This window comes from Lipophrys pholis, assembly GCF_963383615.2.
Source record: "Lipophrys pholis genome assembly, chromosome: 4".
NCBI lineage: Eukaryota > Metazoa > Chordata > Actinopteri > Blenniiformes > Blenniidae > Lipophrys > Lipophrys pholis.
In genome coordinates, this window is record NC_137637.1 from 18500952 (window position 1) to 18522971 (window position 22020).

The 22020-nt window shown below is 42.8% G+C and overlaps 1 protein-coding gene across 3 annotated transcripts; it reads left to right on the top strand.

The window, feature by feature from the left end:
* The first annotated feature begins 5809 nt into the window (after positions 1-5809).
* hipk1b (homeodomain interacting protein kinase 1b) lies at positions 5810-20472 on the top strand. Of its 3 annotated transcripts, none has more exons than XM_080461024.1 (18): positions 5810-6146; positions 7325-8055; positions 10550-10741; positions 10822-11003; positions 11108-11231; positions 11462-11581; positions 11891-11977; positions 12055-12239; positions 12320-12470; positions 12559-12745; positions 12982-13100; positions 14578-14712; positions 15758-15918; positions 16231-16302; positions 16617-16778; positions 16971-17173; positions 17269-17381; positions 18583-20472. In XM_080461024.1, the coding sequence occupies exons 2-18, from the start codon at positions 7327-7329 to the stop codon at positions 19054-19056; spliced, it is 3396 nt and encodes a 1131-aa protein (XP_080317150.1). In that variant the 5' UTR covers positions 5810-6146; positions 7325-7326; the 3' UTR covers positions 19057-20472. The 3 variants fall into 3 exon arrangements, with proteins under 3 accessions (XP_080317150.1, XP_080317152.1, XP_080317151.1); XM_080461025.1 differs by having other exon boundaries at positions 6011-6146; positions 15761-15918; XM_080461026.1 differs by lacking the exon at positions 14578-14712 and having other exon boundaries at positions 5825-6146.
* Positions 20473-22020: the final 1548 nt, after the last annotated feature.

Below are 22020 nucleotides of genomic sequence, written 5' to 3' on the forward strand. Positions count from 1 at the left end.
AGAATGTCTCCTCCCCACTTTTTTTTTTTAACATATCATTTGATTGCTTTGTTTCTCTTCTTTTCTTTTCTTTTTTTTTTCTCATCGTCACTGCCATAATTATATACCATGTACTTAAGACTTCTGGAAAGCTCTGTTTAGAAAGTGCCTGCTCAATAACAGAAAAGTGCAAACTACTATCAGGAAATATCTATTGTGTGTCCTCCAAAAGATTTCCAGTTATCTGTTTATTTTCCTAAATTGTGTGTTTAAAAAGAATTAACTTGACAGTGTTAAACTTGATCTGAGTCTAAGTTAGAAACTCTGATTTGTCAGTGGTATGAATGAATGCTCATGGCCTGATTGATGCTCTGTGTTGCTTTATGAGACAAACAAATTACAGTATCACTGTATGCCCTACTTACGTGTGCATTTAGCAGTATTAGAGAAAGAAAACCGTTGATTTCCGTGCTCGAGAGCCGCCGTCATGAGTTTATTCACAGGTGCACTGTGGCTCTCGGAAGTAAGATGTGTTTTCTCTCCTGGGCTCTCGTTGTCTGTCTTTCTCAAGATAGTTGAAGAAAAAAAAAAAAAGAAGAAATTTCAGCATTTAAAACTTAAAGTGTTACTGGGCAGTTTTTCAGAGGACCAAAAAAAAAAAAAAAAAGGTTCATGCACACTTAATTTCTTTCTCTGTCACTCAATGTCCACACACACATGCACACACGTAGGGTTAACACATACACACGATCGCAAATATACACACACAAACAAAAAAAACGGCCACACTCTTTCTCTCTGCGCTTATGTCTTTGGGAACAATGAAATCTCTCCCTTAGATTTTACTCAGGGTTGAAGAACAGGGAGATGGCATGTGGAGTGTAATGACTGCTGGCACAAACGTGTACCACTACTGGTGACTGTGTATATTTGTGTACATCTGTGTATGTGCTCCTATTTATGTTTGTTAGGGATACACCATTTGTTCATTCACTAATTGGTAACCACAAACTTCAAACTCCTCCTGATTGACACAATCTTTCTTATCCGGTAGCAGCTAACATAAACCTGTTTGTTTCCACCGAGCGAACCACGTTGACATCAGTTTCTCAATATGTATTTATATCGTTCCATTTCAAAGTGACCTCAATGTACAGCAAGTAAAACATGACGGAAAAAAACGTTTAGAAAATTTCTTTTAAATGATAAAGTAAAATCGGAAGTTCAATAATTGTCCTACAACAGGTAAAAATGTGGTTTACGATTGGAGGATAGTCACTGTGTGTTCACCATGTTTTCCAATCATACTGAGAGACAGCCATGGTCGGGACAGAGCTGTCAGGAGCATTCATACCACAGTATTACTTCAACCCAACCTCGTCTTAAATCCCACCACCCTCTCTCACATCTGCACAACTAAAAAAACAGACAAAAAAAAACCACTGCTATATATATATATATATATATATATATATATATATATATATATATATAAACACTGATACATTCATACATACAACATACAAAAAGCAACATCCAAATGCTTGTGCTTATCAATTTCACACGCACACAAACACACACACACACACACACACATAGACACACACACAAACACACGCTCACACAAAACACAGAGATTGCAGAAAATTCATCCATACGTTCATGTTTCGGAGAGGATGGTGACTGTAAAAAGAATTCAAACAAAGAGTACGTAGCATAGAAAAAGTTGAAAAAAAAACAAAACAGAAGAAGTACAAGAAAATAATAAAGAAATGTTGCCATAGTAGACAGCTGGTAGACATGCACAGAGATGGCCTCTGTTCTCATAAGTCCACCCAGAAACGATTGGTATACCCCTTCAGGCCTTGTTTTGAGAGGACGTGGCCAAACACCACATTGCATGCTAGAATGGTAGACCCTTATAGATAATCTATGGCTAGACCTCTCCTTGCCTTCCTCTTCCTTCACCCCTGTCTTTCCTCTCTCTCTCTCTCTCTCTCTCTCTCTCTCTCTCTCTCTCTCTCGCTCTCTCTCTCTCTCTCTCCCCTCTCTCTCTCCCTCTCTCCCTCTCTCTCTCTCCCCCTCTCTCTCTCCCTCTCTTACTCGCTCTCTCACATCTCCTGCTGTATTCCCACCTTGCCTGCTGTTGTGTTCTCCATGCCTATCTCAGTCTCTCATCCTTTTATTTTGTAGCCTAGTTTTTACTTCCTTTGTTTTACAAACATGCATGCACAAGCATCACTAAATTGTTGATGTTTTAAAAAGAATATTTTGTTGCTGAGGCCATGCAAAGTGTTTTGAATATTGCCCTTATATGTGGAAAATGTCTTCTGAATGCTTTACATAATTTCTGCTGTAAAATGAAATCAGAATAAAAAGAAAATTTGCACTTTACCCTGTTTTCTACTGGATCTCGATTCTTTTTTTGTACTGTACCTGCTTGACTTTAACAATGTGGTGACCCATGGGCTATAGTTAGCTGGGAGAAATCACAGCTGAATTGTTTCCTTCAAAAAATATTGTGTAAAGTCTTGCCTGTGCTGTATAAAGAGAAAAGCACCATAATTGAGAATAGATTGTTTGGAATTGCACCTTCAGTCTTGTGTCAAAGGTGAGGGCGGGTATAGTTGTATTTAGACCACCGGAACTTTGCCCCAATACAAGGAACCTCATACGAACTTTTGGGCTTGTATTTCTTCCCTTGTAAATGAAAAAATACTTTCCAAGTTTCAGAAACATTGGGGGTGGGATCTGCTGTGTTGAACATACCTGACTGGGGGTACTAGTCAGAGTAATATGTAGGTGTGGAGGTGCTGAGTGTGTGTCTCCATCCAGAGAGAGCAGGGGATGTCCAGTGGGGTGGGTGGACATTGTTGTGGTTTGTTTCTGGTGTTGAGACGAACAAGACTGCCAAACAGCAAACTGTCTTTTATGATATGTATTTGCTTTTACTCGAGAAGAGAGAGTCAAACAAAGCACAGAGCAGCACATGAGAAAACCATCCAGATAAAAGCCCCCGAAAAAAAGGCAAAAAGAAACAACATAAGTCAGCCACTGTTAATTAGAGATATAAGAGGTGTGACACCCTCAGAACACAAAAGGATAAACTGTTTGTGCAGAGGCAGACACTACATTTCACCCTACACATGATCCACCGCCTGAAGACAAACTGATGAAGTTTTTAAAGCCTAAAGAGACTGTAGTTTGAGAATCATGTTGATTCAGATTGTATTCACTGCAGTGGATTCCAGCATTTATTTTCTTATGCATGTTTAAACAAGCCTCAGTACTTTATATAGATAGATAGATAGATAGATAGATAGATAGATAGATAGATAGATAGATAGATAGATAGATAGATAGATAGATAGATAGATAGATAGATAGATAGATAGATAGATAGATAGATAGATAGATAGATAGATAGATAGATAGATAGATAGATATGAGGAGGTGAGAAGGAAGCAAGCAAACCAGACCAGAGAGTCTTACAATGCCAACGGAATACATCAGGTTCATGAATTTATCAATCTTGAATCCAAATTTAAGAAAACAATTATCCGGAACATCTTTCCTAATTGGGATAAAAATAGTCCCTCCAAATTGCCCCTACAAGACAGCTGTGACAGAAAAGAGCAGGGTAGAAAATTTCAGGTGAAAGCACCATCTCGAGATCCTTCATTATCAGGACGCCGCAAGGAACAGAGCTACAGTGGGGAGGAGGAGGGGAGGAGGAGGACGAGGAGGAGGAAGAGGAGGAGGGGAGGAGAGGGGGAGGGGGGACTCTGACAAAAACATTGAATCTTACAACCAAGGAGAGACAGATGGTAAAATTTCAGCAAGAGCCAGAGCATCGCTGTTCTCAGAGCAGACAAGGTGCACAGCAGTCCTCAACAGCACCGTCTGTCACCCTGAAACATGCGCTGGTGTCAGTGACTGCAGCTCCCACGAGACGCAGAGATCCTCCATGCAGTGAGAACAAGGAGGTCACAGACCGCAAAGACTTAAAGGACATACTGCTCAGAATACTGCCGGCCTTACAGCAGCATTATCTGTGTGACCTTCAACACTGTAAAGCACCCTGAATGGACAACACTCATCTTCATCACAGACAACGTCACTGATTGGATAGTGTGAGATATGATTAAGATCAAAATACCTTCAGCAATATAAGACTATAAGTTATAGATTAATATAGACATACCAGCCTGTACTACCGACTCAATGATTTCTTTCTTCTGAATATTTTTTGTCAGTTTCTCTCATTTTTAATAGCTATTTACAATCAATTTGGATTAGGATTATGTTACTTTCTCATCTCCCTTGTCATTGCAGATCTTTCACATCTTTTTATGGTGATATCTTAGCACTCGTGCATCAGTATCCCAGACTTGATTCCAAACTTTGGCGTCTTGAAGTTTGCTCACTCTCCCTGTTCCTGCCTACATTTTCTCTTTACACATTACAGATTGAATAGTGTCTTTAAATTGGTTGTAAGTGTGAATGGGAGTCTGTGTGGTTGATAATCTGTGTTACACAGACAACCTGTCCAGGGTGTACTCTGTGTTTTGTATATGCATTGCTTTATGAAATTCAGGGTCACAGGGTTCTGCAGCTGGTCCCACCTGACCATGTGTGAAGGTCATGTGACAGATTATTACCAGTCGATGGCAGTACAAATACAGAGAGACAGACAACCACATACTGACATTGATAACTTTGGGCAAGTTAGAGTCAACAATTAGACTCAAACACATCCTTCCAGGGTGTGGGATAAAAGGATGGTACCTGGAGACAATCCATCTAAGTACAGCAAGAACACACTACAGAGAGAGGGCTGGTCTGTCTTTGAAACCATGTGCTTCTCAATTGTGGGCAGAGAACCAATCACAGCACCACTATGCAGCCTTTGCAAAAGTACTTTTCTTAATTCTTTAAATATTTAGCGTATAGGTGAAGGAAATGTGTGTGTGTGTGTGTGTGTGTGTGTGTGTATGTGTGTGTGTGTGTGTGTGTGTGTGTGTGTGTGTGTGTGTGTGTGTGTGAATGAGAGAGAGAGAGAGAGAGAGAGAGAGAGAGAGAGAGAGAGAGAGAGAGAGAGAGAGAGAGAGTTGTATGTTGTATGTTGTGTAGCTACTGCAGAAATCGATACTTACTAATATCCTAATATTGTTGTATGTTTTTTTATTTAGCTTTCTTTTAAAATGTAGATAAATTTTCTTACTGTTAAATGCTATGATTATTATAAATACAGTATTTATTCATACGGTTTGGTTGGTAGTTAATATGTCCTTATTGTAACCCAAAAGACAGCCATGATTATTATCAAAATTGTTATTATTGTTCAACCTTTAACACGCAGTTATAGTTAAACTTTGACTGTAGCAGACCAAAATGCATTTAGTCTATTTGATTGTTCTGTTTCTTTAGAAATGATCACATGTATTATTTCACGTGTATTACGACGAGTGTACTGCACATTGCACACGAGGGAGAAAACACACCCATAACGAGTGTGAACACACAAACACACACAAACACACACACACCGTCTACCGGAAAATTACTGGCATCTTCCCCTTACGTCACTATAATAGCTCTTTACCGTAAAATCAGTTGTTCTATTTTATTGGTGTTTCACTTCCTCCAAACCTCATTTTTAATCTCATCTCTTTACAGCAAGGCCACCTTTTAGAGGGGGGTTGCAGTTTTGACTTTCATTTGGGTTGATCTTCTCCACATGAGCGTGTATCTCTGGGTACTGGACAGACGAAACTCGCGGGATTTACGGTAATAACGGGAAGTGACGTCGCAATGACGTCATGGTGGCAGCCGATATAAGGACGTGGTTTGTTCCGGCGAAAAGTGGATTTCGCTGCTTGAAGACGGTCTCCTTCGGACGGGGTTTTTATCATGTTTTAATTTAAAACATGAACACATCCGGGGCTTGGATGGTTCGTCGCGACAGTACGATGTAACCTCGGTGTTTCTCCTGGGGGATCTCGGCGCCGCGACGCTTCCTGCTGCTGCTCGCCTGCCGTCGACCGAAGAAACAATGCAGGCCTAGCTAGCATCGGCTGCTAATCGGATAACGCTGCTCCAGCAGACTGCGGTGGGATTTAAACCCGGGACCACACCGCTACGACGCCGTAATAACGCCAACCTCAGTGAGTCGAATCTGTTTTTGATATCCATTCTGGGTTTTCTGCACCGTATTCACGGTGCGACCGGAGCCGGGAAGTGTTTGACGTCGTATTTTCAGAAAGTTGTTGTGTTAGCATGTTAGCTTCAGCGAGTTGGATAATACTGTTGATCCGAGGGGCGTTAATAACCCCGAACAAACATGTAATTACCATCCTTTATTTATGTGGCTGCAATGTGTTCATATTTTATTAACAGTGTTAGTCAGCGATGTAACCCAACAGTATCCAGAATGAGGCCTGTTTTCAGCCACTGTTTCCGTGTCGAAACTTTCCTTGTGGAAAAGGAAACTGGAGCTCAAGAGTTTTTCGGAAAATACAGTGCGTACATTAGACTCTTACCCTAAAAAGACATACTACCCGAGCAATGGATTTCTTTAGGCGTTGTTATATGGGAGTCATTCCTCCCTGTATAAAATCGGTGCCCATCGAAAGTTTGAACAAAACACATTTAGTGATTTTCCCCCTCGGAGATATTTCCATGTCTTGTCCTACATCTTACTGAAGAGATAATGTGAAGCATTGTATTACCTAGTGCTGGGAACTAGCCTCTTCGCTTCATGTGTTTTCCAGTTATACATACTTTATTCTCTGGGTGCAGCCCTTTCCTATTGAAGTAAAATAGGCTGGTTATAAATAATTCTGTAGAAGGCTTCGTCATCCAGAGCACACCCAAGCTGAGCATGTTAAAGAGTTCATAGTCAAACACCAAATTTGCCTAGAAGAAAACTAATGCACCCTTTTGTATAGTTTTTAATGATTAGTTTAGACTTTGCACTAGTTTGAACTCACTGATATTGACGATGGGGAGTGTTTGACAATATTTACTCACATCGTGTCGATGTAGGTGTTTGCATTGTCTGGCCATTTTCACAGTGGAGAAAGAAAAGCTTGTTTTATTAGGGTGGAACAGTGGGCTTTGAGCTAACCTGTCAGCAGTGGGCTTTGAAATTGCAAACCTTCTGGGATTTCAAAATTAGGGGAAATTACCATATCTTATCAATTAATCAAACTACATTTTCCTATCACTTTAAAAGCTTTCATTTGTAATCCTGTTGAAGTCTTTGACTTTATATTGTGACGTTTTCATTAAGATCTAAGCTTTGGTTGGTCCGTGTGTCTAATCCTCCTCAATTTCTTTACAGCGATGAGTTCTCAGCTGCAGGTCTTCTCTCCGCCTTCCATCTCCTCCAGTGCCTTTTGCCGAGTTAAGAAGCTCAAGGTGGAGAGCAATGTGTGGGACGTGTCCACCACTGAGGCTTACAGCTCCATAGCGGGTCAGCCTGCATACACTTTCACCCCGGCCATAGCTGTGCCGCCCTTTGCACCATCCCTAGTCTTTCCCCCGACTGCACCCGTCTCCAGGGGGCAGGTGGTGGTGCGGGCCGCCGATAGCACCGGCAGTCTTCCCCGCGGATCCAGTCGACGCATCTCTGAGCAGGCGACTTCCTCGTCTTACGCTCATGAGACCGTCGCAGAAACCAGGGGGCATCGGCACGGCCAGAAGAGAAAAGTGGAGGAGGCCAGCGAGGGCAGTGGAAGCGGGTGTGGCAGCGTCCAGATATTGGAAGAGCTCTCGGCTCCTGCCGCAACTTACTCTACCCGGACAGGTGGCGGTGGGGGAGGGGGCACCGGCCAGTCCATACCTCACTCAGCTCCCACCACCAAGAGCAGCAGCTCCAATGGAGAGGGGGATTATCAGCTCGTGCAACACGAGATCCTCTGCTCAGTGTCCTGCAGCTATGAAGTGCTGGAGTTCCTTGGAAGAGGCACGTTTGGACAAGTGGCCAAGTGCTGGAAGAGGGGCACCAATGAGATTGTAGCCATCAAGATTCTGAAGAACCATCCTTCCTATGCTCGTCAGGGCCAGATTGAGGTAAAAAGGCATTCTTTCTGTATGTTCAGTCCATGTTTTATCTGAGGCGTTGGCTTTCCAATCAGTTAACCTCAATGAAGTAATAGAGATGTAATGAATCCTCCATAAAATCTACACTACATATCACTGACTGTCGGTATTGAAATAGCGCCCAACAACTTTCAGATCAACATAACACGTAACACACAATAGTGGGGATTACTTTACAGAACCTGGTTGCAAAGGTGAACTCGGTTGTGTGATAACACGGGTGAAGCATTTCACTAAATTGCTGTGACTTGATGAAGATTGATTTCTGCAGTCAGTTGTGATGTAATCTTGCTGCATGTTATTTGTCTTTTCAGGAAGTTTAGTTGAAGCGATCACTTGCTATGATAGCAATCATTACAAAGGTAGCTATACATTTATGGTTAATGGTGCTCAGTTTTATCAAAATATGCTGAACAAATATTGAATGTTTTTCTTCCAGCTGAAAATCAGTTTTATTACCACATATGTTTTCAATGTCTGGTCATGATATTATTTAAACCCATTTCATTTTGTTTGATTGGAACAAAGAAAAATGACACTTTGTTAGAACTGAGCCAGCCTGATCTGATTCTAGGTTATTACTTGGTACATTAAGTGCCAACAGCTTTATACTTTATACCAGAAAAGACTGGGATTTTATGACCAAATTTGCATGTACAAATAAGTACACTAAAGTGGCTGAAAAGAATGTTTCAAGTGTTCTAAAGTAGTCAAGATTAGGTAAACACGAGTTGATGGATTATCACAGGATGGTATCTGGTGAATGCTGTGGTGTTCTGTCTAAAGGCGACGACACACTGCAATTTTAGCCTGGGAGGACAAAAGATGAACAATCGCGACTTTATCTTTGTTGGTGGTTTGAAATCTGTGGGACAAATTCATAGATGACTGATGTTCCAGTCATGCAGCCACAGGCTGCCTGAGATTATTTACACTTTTAGAAATGACCAAAATCCCACTAAAACACACTGCCTGACTGCTTCTGCACGTTAACAACTAATGTAATGCAGCAGTAAATAACATGACAATAACATTGACACCATAGCTGCCTACAGATTACCACAGAGGTAACATTCTCAACATTCCCCATTGTATTCCGAATCAAGTATTTCCCCTGTTTGTAGTTGCTCCCTGAACAAAGGCTTAATCCTCTGTGGGCTTCATTTATGCACTTCCTGAAGGCCCCAGTCGTGTATGTAGATTACGTACAATTCAATAAAACACAACGTGAGACAGTAATACTCTTTCTAAAGCTCGAGAAATCAATGGAAGTACTCTGAATACTACAGGATTTCTTGTAAAAAAAACAACAAAACAACTGATCTGTTTATGCGTTTAAAATATTCCATTCACTCGTGGCCTTTAAGACGAGTGACAGGCTAGTTGCCGCTTCTAAGTCGGATGTTGCAGAAGTAAAAGTTGTAACGTTTTACATGGTAGCCACATTCGGGGATAGCACCCAGGTCGCAAATTACTCACCAACTTCTAAACTCGTCAATGTACAGTAAAAACCACAGAGTAAAACTCCAGTGAACTGCGAAGTCCTCATACACATCTTGTATCTTTAGTTTACTTCAACTGCTTTTTGTGGTGTGAATGTGATGTTGGTTTGGCAAATTCTGCTCAACAAAGGTTGAGAGTATCGTTGGTGAGCGGCCAGAAGAGTCTGAATGGTTATTGTGTATGTGTGTGTACGTGAGTGTATCGGAGCTGTTTTGGGGTTTTGGTTGAGTTTTTTCAGACTTTTGTCCGTTTGGAAGGGCCATAGTTGTTGTGGTTCCTCACAAACAACTCAGTTTAATTGAAAACTGATTATAAATGCCAAGCTGGTTTCAAGACAGTCCACTAACAACACACAAGTTTGAATCAAGGACGAGTTTTTATTTTGTTTTTGTATATTGTTATTTAGCCACAGGGCAATACTAAGGGATTTAAAGGGTTCATCAAATCATCAAGAATCAAAATGACAATAGAGGAATGTTAAATTTGAGTTTCAGATTGCTCAAAAGCAAGGCAACCTAAAAGAAAAATACAGAATTTGTGTGGATGTTTATTAGCTGAATGCACCCAGAATGATCGCACACACACACACACAACCCCTGATTGGATGATATTCTTGCTTCATCATTTATAAACTCAACGTACCAGCCAATGCGATCGAAAAGGAAATGTTTGTCTGTCGGTGTTGTTTTTGTGTCGAGCAAATTGCAGGTTTTTCCCTTCCCTTTTTTGTATAACAATTATAAAACAGTTTTTCCCAGTATTGCCTCAGAAGTAAAATGTTATTGTGAGTTTGGGAACTTGAAATCAAATTCATCTCACTTTTTGTTTTTTCCTTCATACCAAAAGGTAAAAAGATTAGCCGTTGTATTTTGGAACAGCAATCCTATTTGTACAATATGAAACAGAAGTTAATCTGCCTTTATTATCACACTAACGTGGCGCTGTTATCTCTTTTTAATAGGTGGGCATCCTGAACAGACTGAGCGCTGAGAATGCAGATGAGTACAATTTCGTGCGGTCGTACGAATGCTTCCAGCACAAGGGTCATACCTGCCTGGTGTTTGAGATGCTGGAGCAGAACCTGTACGACTTCCTCAAACACAGCAAGTTCAGCCCGCTCCCTTTACGGCATATCAGGCCCATCTTGCAGCAGGTATGTCGATCAGAAAGTCCACCTGGAAAGAAAACATGGCGGTTTTTTCATTCTCTGTGTTTGTGTGTTCGTCTTATCAGGTGGCTACAGCACTGATGAAACTGAAGAGCCTGGGACTGATCCATGCAGACCTGAAACCTGAAAACATCATGCTGGTCGACCCCCTCAGGCAGCCGTACAGGGTGAAGGTCATCGACTTTGGTTCAGCAAGTCATGTGTCCAAAGCAGTGTGCTCAACCTACTTACAGTCTCGCTACTACAGGTGGGCTACAAGAAACAACCGTTTTCGATAGATAAATGTGTGTTATTCCTATGAGTGAGTGGAAACAAACAAACTCATTGCTCATCTTTGTGTTTTCCTTCCAGGGCTCCAGAAATCATTTTGGGCCTGCCGTTCTGTGAGGCCATCGACATGTGGTCTCTGGGCTGTGTGATTGCTGAGCTGTTTCTTGGTTGGCCTCTCTACCCTGGAGCTTCGGAGTATGACCAGGTCAGTACAAACAATACAAACAGTGATGTCTCTGGCCTCCTATCTGCCAATCAAGTGTGGCTGCAGCTGATCAGTGAGTTGGAACAAAGGAACAGAGTGTGCTTTCAGCTAAGAGATTCTGCAGCGCTGAAAGAAAACAACTATAATTGCGAAGAGTAAGCAGATTGTTTTGGAGTTTTTGTACTCATTGAATTTGTGCGCTTTCTTTTCTTTTTCTTTTTTGTATCCAGATCCGTTACATCTCTCAGACTCAAGGCCTGCCTGCTGAGTACCTCCTGAGCGCCGGCACCAAAACGAGCCGCTTCTTCAACCGGGGCCCTGACTCCAGCTACCCGCTCTGGAGACTTAAAGTTAGTGTATACTCTTACAAATTATGCTGAGCTTCAACTCATAAGCCTGTAGAGCAGTTTACTCCAAACTGTGGAGCAGGCCTCCTCTTGGGAGCGATGGAGAGCTTCATCTGCAGTAAAATCAGGAGGAGGCCTTTTCTGAAGTCTTTCTTCCACACTTTAAAAACCCTTGCTGTTGAAGATTATGATTCAAATTGTTCATTTATGAAGCAGCCTTGCTTTTTAACATTTTTTTTAAGAATTGGATGACCGTCTTTAATGTGTAGGAAAACAGCTTTTCCTGAAAAAGTGAATATTGTGTCTTATCAGACCCCATCAGAGCATGAAATGGAAATGGGCATCAAATCCAAGGAGGCCAGGAAGTACATCTTCAACTGTCTGGACGACATGATGCAGGTACATGGCCACACTGAAAGGAGGATTACTGCGACTGTACCTCGTATTGTTTTTAAACTTTATGTCGTGTACTTCAGGTGAACCTGTCCTCTCACTTGGAGGGAACAGACATGCTTGCTGAGAAAGCTGATAGACGGGAGTTCATAGACCTTTTGAAGCGGATGCTCCGGCTGGATGCTGACAAGAGGATCACGCCTACAAAAACTCTGGGTCACCCCTTTGTCACAATGAGTCACCTCATGGATTATCCCCACAGCTCCCAGTAAGTGTGTGAAAAGAAATTCTTGTGGTTGTTAATTTGAAGTAGAATTGTTAAAATTGTCATTTCTGGATCTTCCTCAGCGTAAAGTCGTGCTTCCAGAACATGGAGATCTGCAAGCGCAGGAGTTCCTATGACAGCGGGAAATCCCTGTACTCCACCAGCGCCGTGCCCAGCGCTGCAGCGGGAAACCTCACTGTCACCTTCAGTAGCCAACTCAACCAGCATAATCAGGTGCCACCCCTCCTTCATCCACACACAATCCCTCGCAGTGTCTTAACCTCGTTGTTCACGTCATTAACCTGCGGTGTAATCTCTAAAGGTGCCTTCTGCGGGGGGTGCAGTGCCTTTGCTGAACTACCAGCCAGCTCTGTACCAGCAGGCGACCATTAACATTCCTGGACTGGCTCAGCAGAGTGTCCCGATTCCAACACGTCCCGCTGGGCTGTGTAGCCAGACGGAACCCTTCCAGCAGACCCTCATCGTCTGTCCTCCCTCCACTATACAAGGTAAAGAATGCAAGTGTGTCATCTTCATCATCTTCATCATCTTCTTTCAATGAGAACTTTGACACGATAAACAAATTGATCTGTTCTTGACTGTGTGACGTCACACACAAATTGGGGTTTAGTAAATTGTGGAGACCTGGTTAAGATCTTTTATAACCATCTGTGATTACTGATATCAAACCTCTCTGAGGTCATTTCATTAGTGTTTTAACCTTTTCTTGTGGGTTTGTTTCCAGGGCTTCAGTCATCCAATAAGAGTTCCAGTTTCCCAGTGAGGGTGGAGAACTCTGTACCGATAGTACCTCAAAACCAGTCTGCACAGTCACTGCAGCTCCAGCCAAGTATGCTCACACAGGTAAGCCTCATCACATCCCAGACTCGGGTTAATTAATCTGAAATACTTTCATGTCATGAGTTCATAATGTAAAGAAAACAGATGCAATGTTTTTCTATTGTTGTGCTCTTTCCCTTTTCCTGTTGGTCGACGCCGTCTGTGGCATCACGGTGGAGATTTGCTGACCTTGTTGGAAAAATGATGCATCAAATGTTTGACCGTTTGAACCCTTTTCGGGCTTTACCTGATAATCTTGCTGCTTTTGTGTTGGCAATAGCTGGAGCTTAAGCCTTATGTGTAATCACTTGTGAAAATGGCAGGAGTTCCCATTTGAACAAACGAAAAGTACAATTAATGCTTTCATATAATTGAGTCCCTTCAGTCTTATTTTTGAGCTCGCTGTGGCTTATGAGGCTCCGAGTGATAGCCATTTTAAATTTATGTAACACTCATTGATATATGTATATATATATATATATATATGTATTTATTATTATTTTATTTTTTTCTAGCTTTTTCGTGTTGAATTAAATTCTAAACTAGCGTGTGACACTACATGTTGACCAGCTGTTGCAAGTGAGGCCTCTTGGAAGTGAACTAGGCAAAGAAAAGTGGAGTTCAGAGATAGACCTTGAACAGACTGAGGCTAAAAGGTAGAGTGTCAAACAAGATAAATATGGAGTTTTATGGGAAGCCTGTCCACTGGAGTAGCTTTTAGAACTTCTGTAAGGGAAGTAAAAAGTATTATCCTGCTGTGGACTTGATATATCAGCAATGACTTCCTTCATTGTAAATACTGACATAATATAACATTCATCCACATGCGACCTATACAGATCTCTGGATCCAGTGCACATGGGCAATTTTTCTTTTTTCAAGTATCTTCTAACGTTGAGTCACCTAAACTCCACCTTTCTCAAAAATATATCAGCATTACTGTATCGTTATCACCAAGATGAGAGCAGCGATGCCCTCTGTTGTTCATTTCTGATACTGAGAGCCTTCAGCACTCTCCTTTCATGCCCCTCTTGTTTTATTGCCAACAGAGCAGCTCATGTTTGATAGGGGAGAAAGGAAAATTATGACAGTGAGCTTTCATATTTAGTGACAGTGTAGATTATTTAAATGCAAAATTAAATATTGAAAAAATAACTGAAGACTTGGTGTACCATGCCCTCTGTTCCAGATGATTGTATCTCGGCTTTAATTCGCTTTCAGAGATGATGGGGACTCCACCATTCCCCGTCTCTAGTGTGGGATGGCTGCCAGATGTTTAGTGAGGGAGGCTCATCTGGCTCAAAAAGCTAGTTAATTGTCGTTTGTGAAAATGTGGAATGATTGGTGCGCACTGCAGAGGTCTGGGGTCCAGCTGGACGCCGGTGTGGATCACTTCCTGGGTTTCTGCTCCCTTCCTTGGTCTGCATCGGCCTCCGAAGCCATTACTCTTCATCATGACCTAACATTGCCCTTCGCTATCCTCCCTCCCTCCCTCCTCCAGGGTTCCTGCACACCCCTGATGGTAGCCACCCTGCACCCACCCCCAGCAGGCATAGCCTCCCAGTATTCTCTGCCCCTCGGGCTGGGCACCGGGGTGGGTCGGCCCACCCTCCTGGAGCACACAGCCACAGTGCTGGTAAAGCAACGACCACATCCCGGAAGAAAAACATGCACCCGCATTTTCCCTCTACCACTAACATTACCATCTTCCTCCTGGCACACCTTTCTTTGACTTTTTTTGTTTTCATTTGCAACTTTCCCCTCTCCTTCTGTGCCACTTGTTCTTTGGGGCTGGTTTTTGTTTTGTGCATCGTACTTCTACATCTCCCGGTTCCACGTGTGGACTGGTCATGGCTGTCAGAGTCGCAGGGCGAAACTTGGGAAATGAAAGCGTTTGCTATTGGTCTGGCATTATGGAAATCCTCCTTTTTGAGATTGGGTCATGATAAACAAACAACACAAAACAAAAAAATGGTTTCCCGCTCTTTCTACACCCGGGAACTCCTTCTCCACACACTCTTCTCACTCTTCCATCTCCCACTCTCTCCCACATAGGTGTGCTGAAGGCATGGAGCGCATGTGGTGCTGAGTTGGTCTGCGCTTTGCTTGCAGCTTCTCTTGTCCCGTCCCTCCCTTGGTTTCAGCTGAGGAGGCTGCAGCCACCAAGTCTACTAAAAGTCCCTCTCCGACAGCCTGCCTGACTCTGACACACATCTTTTTGTTTCAGCCCCAGAACTTGTGGCATGCCTTTTCCCCGGTGCACATTATCAACAGACTGTTTGGCATCAGGGAACCAAACTAATCTCTTTCTTAAGTGTTTCTTCTTTAACAGGCACGATGGCCCTTTTTGTATACTTGTCTTTATACCTGATCTGACTGTTGACAGTGCTCCATTGTTTGTGCTTTGCATGATATCATCTCGTGGATTTGTTGCAGGGCTATGCTATAATAAAAGAATGGCTTGGGGAAGGTTGCTCGCTTATCTAGCTCTGTGCTTTTGCCTGTAGAGGAGATTGGCCACTGGCTTGCCTCTTTTGTATTCAGTCTTTGGATTTATTTCTCAGCATGGCTCGATTTGTCTGACCCATTTCAGCAATCAGATGAGTTGTGTTGCTTTCGACATATCTGATTCCTCTTATTACTTGTACTGGAGTGTGTCTTTCTTCTTGTTGGTCTCTCAGCAGGCCTGGCCCACCGGCACCCAACAGATCCTCATACCGTCATCATGGCAGCAGGTCCCGGGCGTAGCCATCCACAGCTCCGCTCACCAGTCCAACGTCGCCGAGTCCTCGCATGAGGCGCCTCAGTCCGACGCGGCCCTGCAGCAGGGACACAGCTGGCGGTGAGTCAACACGCACATACATCAATTTATGTCTTTTTAAGTGTGAAGCGGCAGATTTCCGTTTTTGCACTGCCAGCAGCTGCACGTGAGGGATTTTGAATATCGGACGTTTCATGGTCATTATTTAAATGTTCTTCCACACGTTCACCTTCACTTGAAGACAAGCTGATTAGATTCTGATGGTCAGAGGTCAAAGTCACTTTAATCTTTCTAGTAAAACTTTGTGAAGAACGCGAAGCCAACCTCACATCCATCCCACTTTAGTTTTCATATCTCTTAGTGTCTTTTGTGTTTTGATTTTGACCCTAATAGGAGCATCACTCAAACCAGGACTCAGCAGGAGAGAAAGAAAGTGAAAGCTCGGCGCGGAGAGAACAGAAACAGGTTTGTGAAGTCGGGTAGTTTTCTCCAGATTTTCTCTTGATTTCATTGTTTTTATTATTATTATCACACCAAGTAGCAAAGAGGTTACAATTTGAGCAGTAATGTAGAAAAACAACTTGTATTTCTTTTTAATTTGTGCTTATAGACATTTGTCATTACTACGACAAGTACAATACCTAAAGAGATAATGTATTGTTAAGTAACAGCGAGGATAAAACCCATCTCGTTTTCACGAATTAAAAATGTACAGATTTTCCTAGTTTGAGTGCCGCATGACATTTACACATGCTTTTATATTTGTGTTTCTTGTTTAGGGGTACATCGTTGCTCGGCGGTGTCTGTGCGAGCCCACCCTCTTCCAGTGCCGCTTTGTCCCAGCCAATCATCATCTCCGACACACCGAGCCCTGCGGTCAGCATCATCACGATTCACAGCGACACCGACACCGAGGACGAGCGCAAGTTCCATCCTGCCAGGTGAGGAGAGCGTCTTCACTGCACCGCGTCCGTAGCGGCGGCTGTCGGGCCTCCCTCCCAACATTTCTCATGTCAGGAGAAAAAAAACATGATTTGGTCGAGGACTCTGTCTTTAACAGAGACAAATGGAGTTCACCTTTGATGCGTCTCTCAAATCTTCTGTTGTTCTTTCCCTCTTCATTGTCCACTTAGTGTTGGACTGAGCCAGCGTACGAACGTCATCAGCTGTGTGACCGTCCACGACTCGGACTCCTCCAACGCCAGCCCCCTGACACCGCTGCCTCGCACGCTCAATGCAGGCAGCGCTGCGGCGGCGCGCCAGGCCAAATCGCTGGCGGTGGTGGCGCCTTCGGTCAAAACGCAGGCGGCTGACAGGGACGCTTCCCGTGGGGCCGGTGAGATTTTAAATTGTGCTGTTCAAGCATCAGCCATAACTTTGCTTCTATGCAAAAGCAGCTTAATTGAATAATTGTTTACTTTGAATCTCCAGTGAACTACATGAAGCCCAAGAGATCGTCCAACAGACAGCCCTGCAGCTCCGGGGAGAGCCTGGAGCGTCATGGCCTGGCACCCAGCCAGTCTCACCCTTTAAACCTCAGCCAGGTGTGCTTTCTGTCAGCTTTAAAAAGGTTAAATTGCGCCTGCTTAACCGCCTTCAAAAAAGGACATACCTAATGCTTTGTTTAGTTTCAACATGCCGACAGAAGATTTGCATTTCTATTCTCTCTGGGAGAGCCTGTCGCACTCGTCAGCATGCCAAGCACAGCGACTCACCCTGCTGGGAAAGTGTACCCTGGCAGCAGTGAGGAGCAGGTCAGACGCTGAGCGACTCCATGTCAACAATACCAGAAAGTTGACTGGGCTCCAGCTGTGTTAAACATCTGTTTTCAAACTGCAGACACAGTGGAACGACAGTCGTGTCACAAAATATCTCTCCCAAAGGATAAGGGAAGTCATGAAATGCTGCCTTTGCTTATCCATTAAAAAAAAAAAAAAAAACGATTCTCATCAAGGGCAGTGATGGCAGTATTGTTTGAGTGCAGAGCTCCCTGCTGGACATACGGTGTAACGACAGTCACAAGTTGTTTTTGCATAGTTTGTAATAACCATCCACAAAGCGACCACACAGTGTAGGAGGAAATGATTTGTAAAGCAGAGATAAATACTTGTTTCGAATGTGTCACGAGTAAAATCATGATTACACTCCATTAGATTTGATTTATGGTGTTAATTAAGATACAAATCCAAAAGTTTGAACTTGTGATGAAGCTGTTGTGTCTGGTGGGAAGATTGCATCTTTGCCTTTTACAAAGAAAAGAGAACATGTCATATAAATAATCTACAAGTTAATCTCTTTAAAGTCAACAGCTCTGACCTTCAGCATTATTCACCGTCTAGCCAAATGTCATTTGATAATGATCAGATAATAGTTATACTGTTATATAACGACTGATGGGATATTTCAAATTCATCTGACTAGCACAATAAAACAGTTAATACCTTAAAATGTCACTGATGTGTAGAAGTCGGCAATGTTGTTCAAGCTCTGAGAGGGACGCTTTGAAAAGTCTGACCTCAGAATATAAAGGCAACTTGGACTAATGGAATGTGTTTTGAGGAGGAGGAGGAGGAGCTATTGATGCCATTGATGCCTAATGGCTTTCACAGGTGAAAGGTCATGCTGAGAATAGCTGTATAGCGACTCAGAAAAAACGTATAAACACTGGGGAAAACATTTTTCTTTGAACATCTATGAAACTAATTCTGAAAGTTAAAGTGTGTTTTGTTTTTATTTCTCCTCCAGGTTCAGCCCGTAGTTTCTTCATCTCAGGAGCGTTCGTCCCACAACGACTCGTCCTTACGCCGCCAGCAGACGTTCCCCCCGGTGGTCTCTGCCTCCCACTACAGCTTCCCAGAAGTGTCAGCCCTGGCTTCGGGCGCCGCCCCCGCCCCCAGCCTCTACACCTACCCTGCCTCCACCGCCCTGTCCTCAGCTTCTCAGGCCATGGAGCAGCTACTGGGCCGCGGCCACGGAGGCCACGGACACTCCCCCTCCACCTATGCAGCAACGTACACCTCATCGTCCTCGTCCTCGTCCAGGAGAGACTCGGCCAGTCGCAAGGATTCGGTCAGCAGCCTGCTGCACGGCCTCCCCACTGCCTACCAGCACCAGTTCGCCACCGCCGGTTCGTCCTACGTCAGCGTGCCGCCCCGGGCCGAGGCCTACAGTGCCTACCAGCTGAGCCCGCGGCGCCTCACACAGTACCCCTACTTGTAGAGAGTCTCTCACTTCAACTAAGATGTAAACATCTCTCTTCCCCACATAGTGGCACAAAGGGACATTCAAACTGTAGAGTAAGTCGGTCACTCGCTCGTTTGCTGCTTTTAACTACAGAACAGCATTTCACCTCCAGCTCATTTATATGCTCTTCTGGACTGTGTTTTTAGTGTTTCTAAAAAGTTCTTCGGTATTATTTGTAATGTATCATTTAACTTTATGTTTTAAAAAGTAAAAAAAAAAAAAAATAACATAGTTTAAGGCCCATATTTTATCCCCAGTGTATCCGGTGTAGGCGTCGTGGTAATTGTATTTCCCACTTGTTTATCTTGAGGTTACTGTGTGGAGAGAGATTTTTTTTTTTTTTCCTTCTGTCACAAGCTGCGGCGCCTCTCAAGGTGAGCTTTTTAGATGCCTGACTCTTAAGACTAGTGAAGCTGACAGTCCTTAGTATTTAATGAGCCTTACGACTACGTTGTCACACTAATCCACTGAGGCCCCGTGTTTTTAAGACTTATCTTACCCATGTCTGTTTACCTGCAACTATGTCTCCGACTACGTTTTTGAGTTATGTGTCGTCGGTGTGAGTCCGAGGAAAAAGGAAGGTTCCATGAAGAGGCGTGGTTAAAAACTGTGATGGATACATGTTAATTTAAAGTGCACATGTGATGGTCTGTTAATGTCGTGACAGTGTTTAGACAGGAGTGAGCATGTCCTTATGCAATAGAAACCATTTTTGTTTCCTCTTTTTGACCTCCATTAACTTGAGTGCTGAATGTATTTATGAAGTGGGATCTCCATCCTGAGGAATGACGTGAAAAGCTTTTGTTTTTAAATGGTTTACTCCCTCGCATCTTAAAATATGAGTTTCACATGAGCCGGGAAAATATTCTATAGATATATATGTGAATCCTGACAATGTAGGACCTGCTATCATACTGAACTCATGGCCAGTCTTTATTTGAGTTATTTAAAAAAAAAAATAGAAATAAGAATAATAATAACATTGCAAGTTGCATTTTAATCTATTTCCTCCCTTCAATACTTTCGGAGCTGCTCATAATGAGTCCGTAACAAACTGTCTGTCATGCTGGAAAACTGATGGAGTTTCGTGTCTAAATACTGCAAATGTGCATTCGTATCAGTGTATCAGTTGCCCTGCGTCTGATTAGACAGCTTGTCAATCGTTGGATGGTTTCTGAGGGTTATGGAAGCTTTTTTTTTTTTCTTTCTTTTTAATTGAAATCTTTGCTTGTTGTGTTTGCATCCATTTTGTGTTATGTCTAAATATTTAACTGTATCTCATCTTAACATAGTATAGTTATGAGGCTGTTTGGTAGAACTAATTCAGGGAAAAGGGTTTCAGCTCAAAAATAATCCACGGTCACAATTTCCAATAAAATCACCACAAATCCACGGCGGCTCCTTTCATTCTTTTACTAATGAACAACTGGGAAGTAAATGCGCCGCTGCGATTCTACCTGTTGATGTGTGTGCAGGAGCTGACATGAGCCGTCGTTACACAGAAGACTATATTTAGGACTTCGGAGGTACATGTTTTGTTGTGTACTACACGGATGAAGAAGAGCTGCATGGCTGCGACAGAATGCAGAGAGGAAAGACGTGCACAAAGTCTGGATATCTAATAGCCACTTTATAAAATTAGATATCAACAGGTTGGATAGCATTTACACAAACAGTGTGTGTGTACAGGAAAACATCTTAACACAGGAAGTTAACGTGGCTCAATCAATGGACTTCACTAACTCAAGTATGAATATTTGTGACACATCTTTTGATTTGTGTACAAATAGAGAAATTGAGCCAAACATGAATAGAATTGAAAGGAGATTTAACTTCATCAGTGTCTCTCTAACGTCTTTGGAAGTCATCTCAGGCGCCACAGAGACACCCTGGAGGAAACCGGATGAGAAATTAGCTGTCAGGGTTTTGTTTTTGTGTATCGATTGTAAATTAACCAATAGATCATTTTGCGTAACAACTGAAATGATGTTGATGAGCTCTGAATGATTTTACATCTTAACTGTTTGAAACTAATTACTCAGTTTTGTCAGTGAGCCATAACTATTCAGAATGGACAGTTTTTTGTACTTTTGGGTTTTTACTGACCCAATCAAGAATACTACATAGTAGACATACTAAACAAAAATTTAATTTATGAGGCAAACCTTTCGGATAGGTGCAACACCGAAGCAAAGTCACTAAAATATATGATTCACGTTTTAATGGTTTTATGTCATTTTATTCCTTCTGCTCCACGTGCATGTCTACTAGTCACTGTGTGTTTGGCTTTGACCTCTTATGAAACGGACGTTTTTGGAGCCAAATAGGAAAAGATTAAAAGTCTGCATTCACTTTCAGTCTGTGAGGTTAAAAAGAAGTGAAACGTCAACGTGGCCGCGGCCTCCGACCTGAGTCTGAACTGCCATATGGAAACTATGACAAGGACAAACTGTATTACAACCACCTGAAGACTAGAACAGGAACTGGAGAGCTGCTATCTTAGCAATTCCTTTTCTCGAGGGGGCCACATAAAGAATTACAGTATTAGGAATCCAGCCTAGGTTTATACTCAGTTCTGCTCAATGTGAAAATACTGTATTTCATGAAAAGCAGTCCGACGCACGGATCTGAATTAACAGGATTTATAGAAACTGATTTTTGTTCAGACCGGACTCCTGTAAGGATCCTCGCAGGTCTAAAAGATCCATCGGATAGCTCGACTCGAGTGTTCTCAAAGAGCAAGAGCACTGACCACGTCACTGCATTGGCTTCCTGTCCCAGAGAACCGACTTCAGGAACTACTGATTCTACTGAATCTCTTTGGTGAAATCTGCTTTTCAGATCTTTCTTGTGAACCGAATCAGTCCCGTTTCTGTTCCCAGAGTCACAACAGAGTCTGCTTTCAGCTTTTATGCACCTGGATATTCAGATGTATACTGC

Excerpts from the sequence above, each read along its gene's own strand:
- hipk1b (XM_080461024.1), top strand. The coding sequence starts at position 7,327 with ATGAGTTCTCAGCTGCAGGTCTTCTCTCCGCCTTCCATCTCCTCCAGT. Across the intron at positions 10,742-10,821 it reads TCAGGCCCATCTTGCAGCAG|GTGGCTACAGCACTGATGAA; the intron begins GTATGTCGATCA and ends TCGTCTTATCAG. Across the intron at positions 16,303-16,616 it reads CGCGGAGAGAACAGAAACAG|GGGTACATCGTTGCTCGGCG; the intron begins GTTTGTGAAGTC and ends TTTCTTGTTTAG.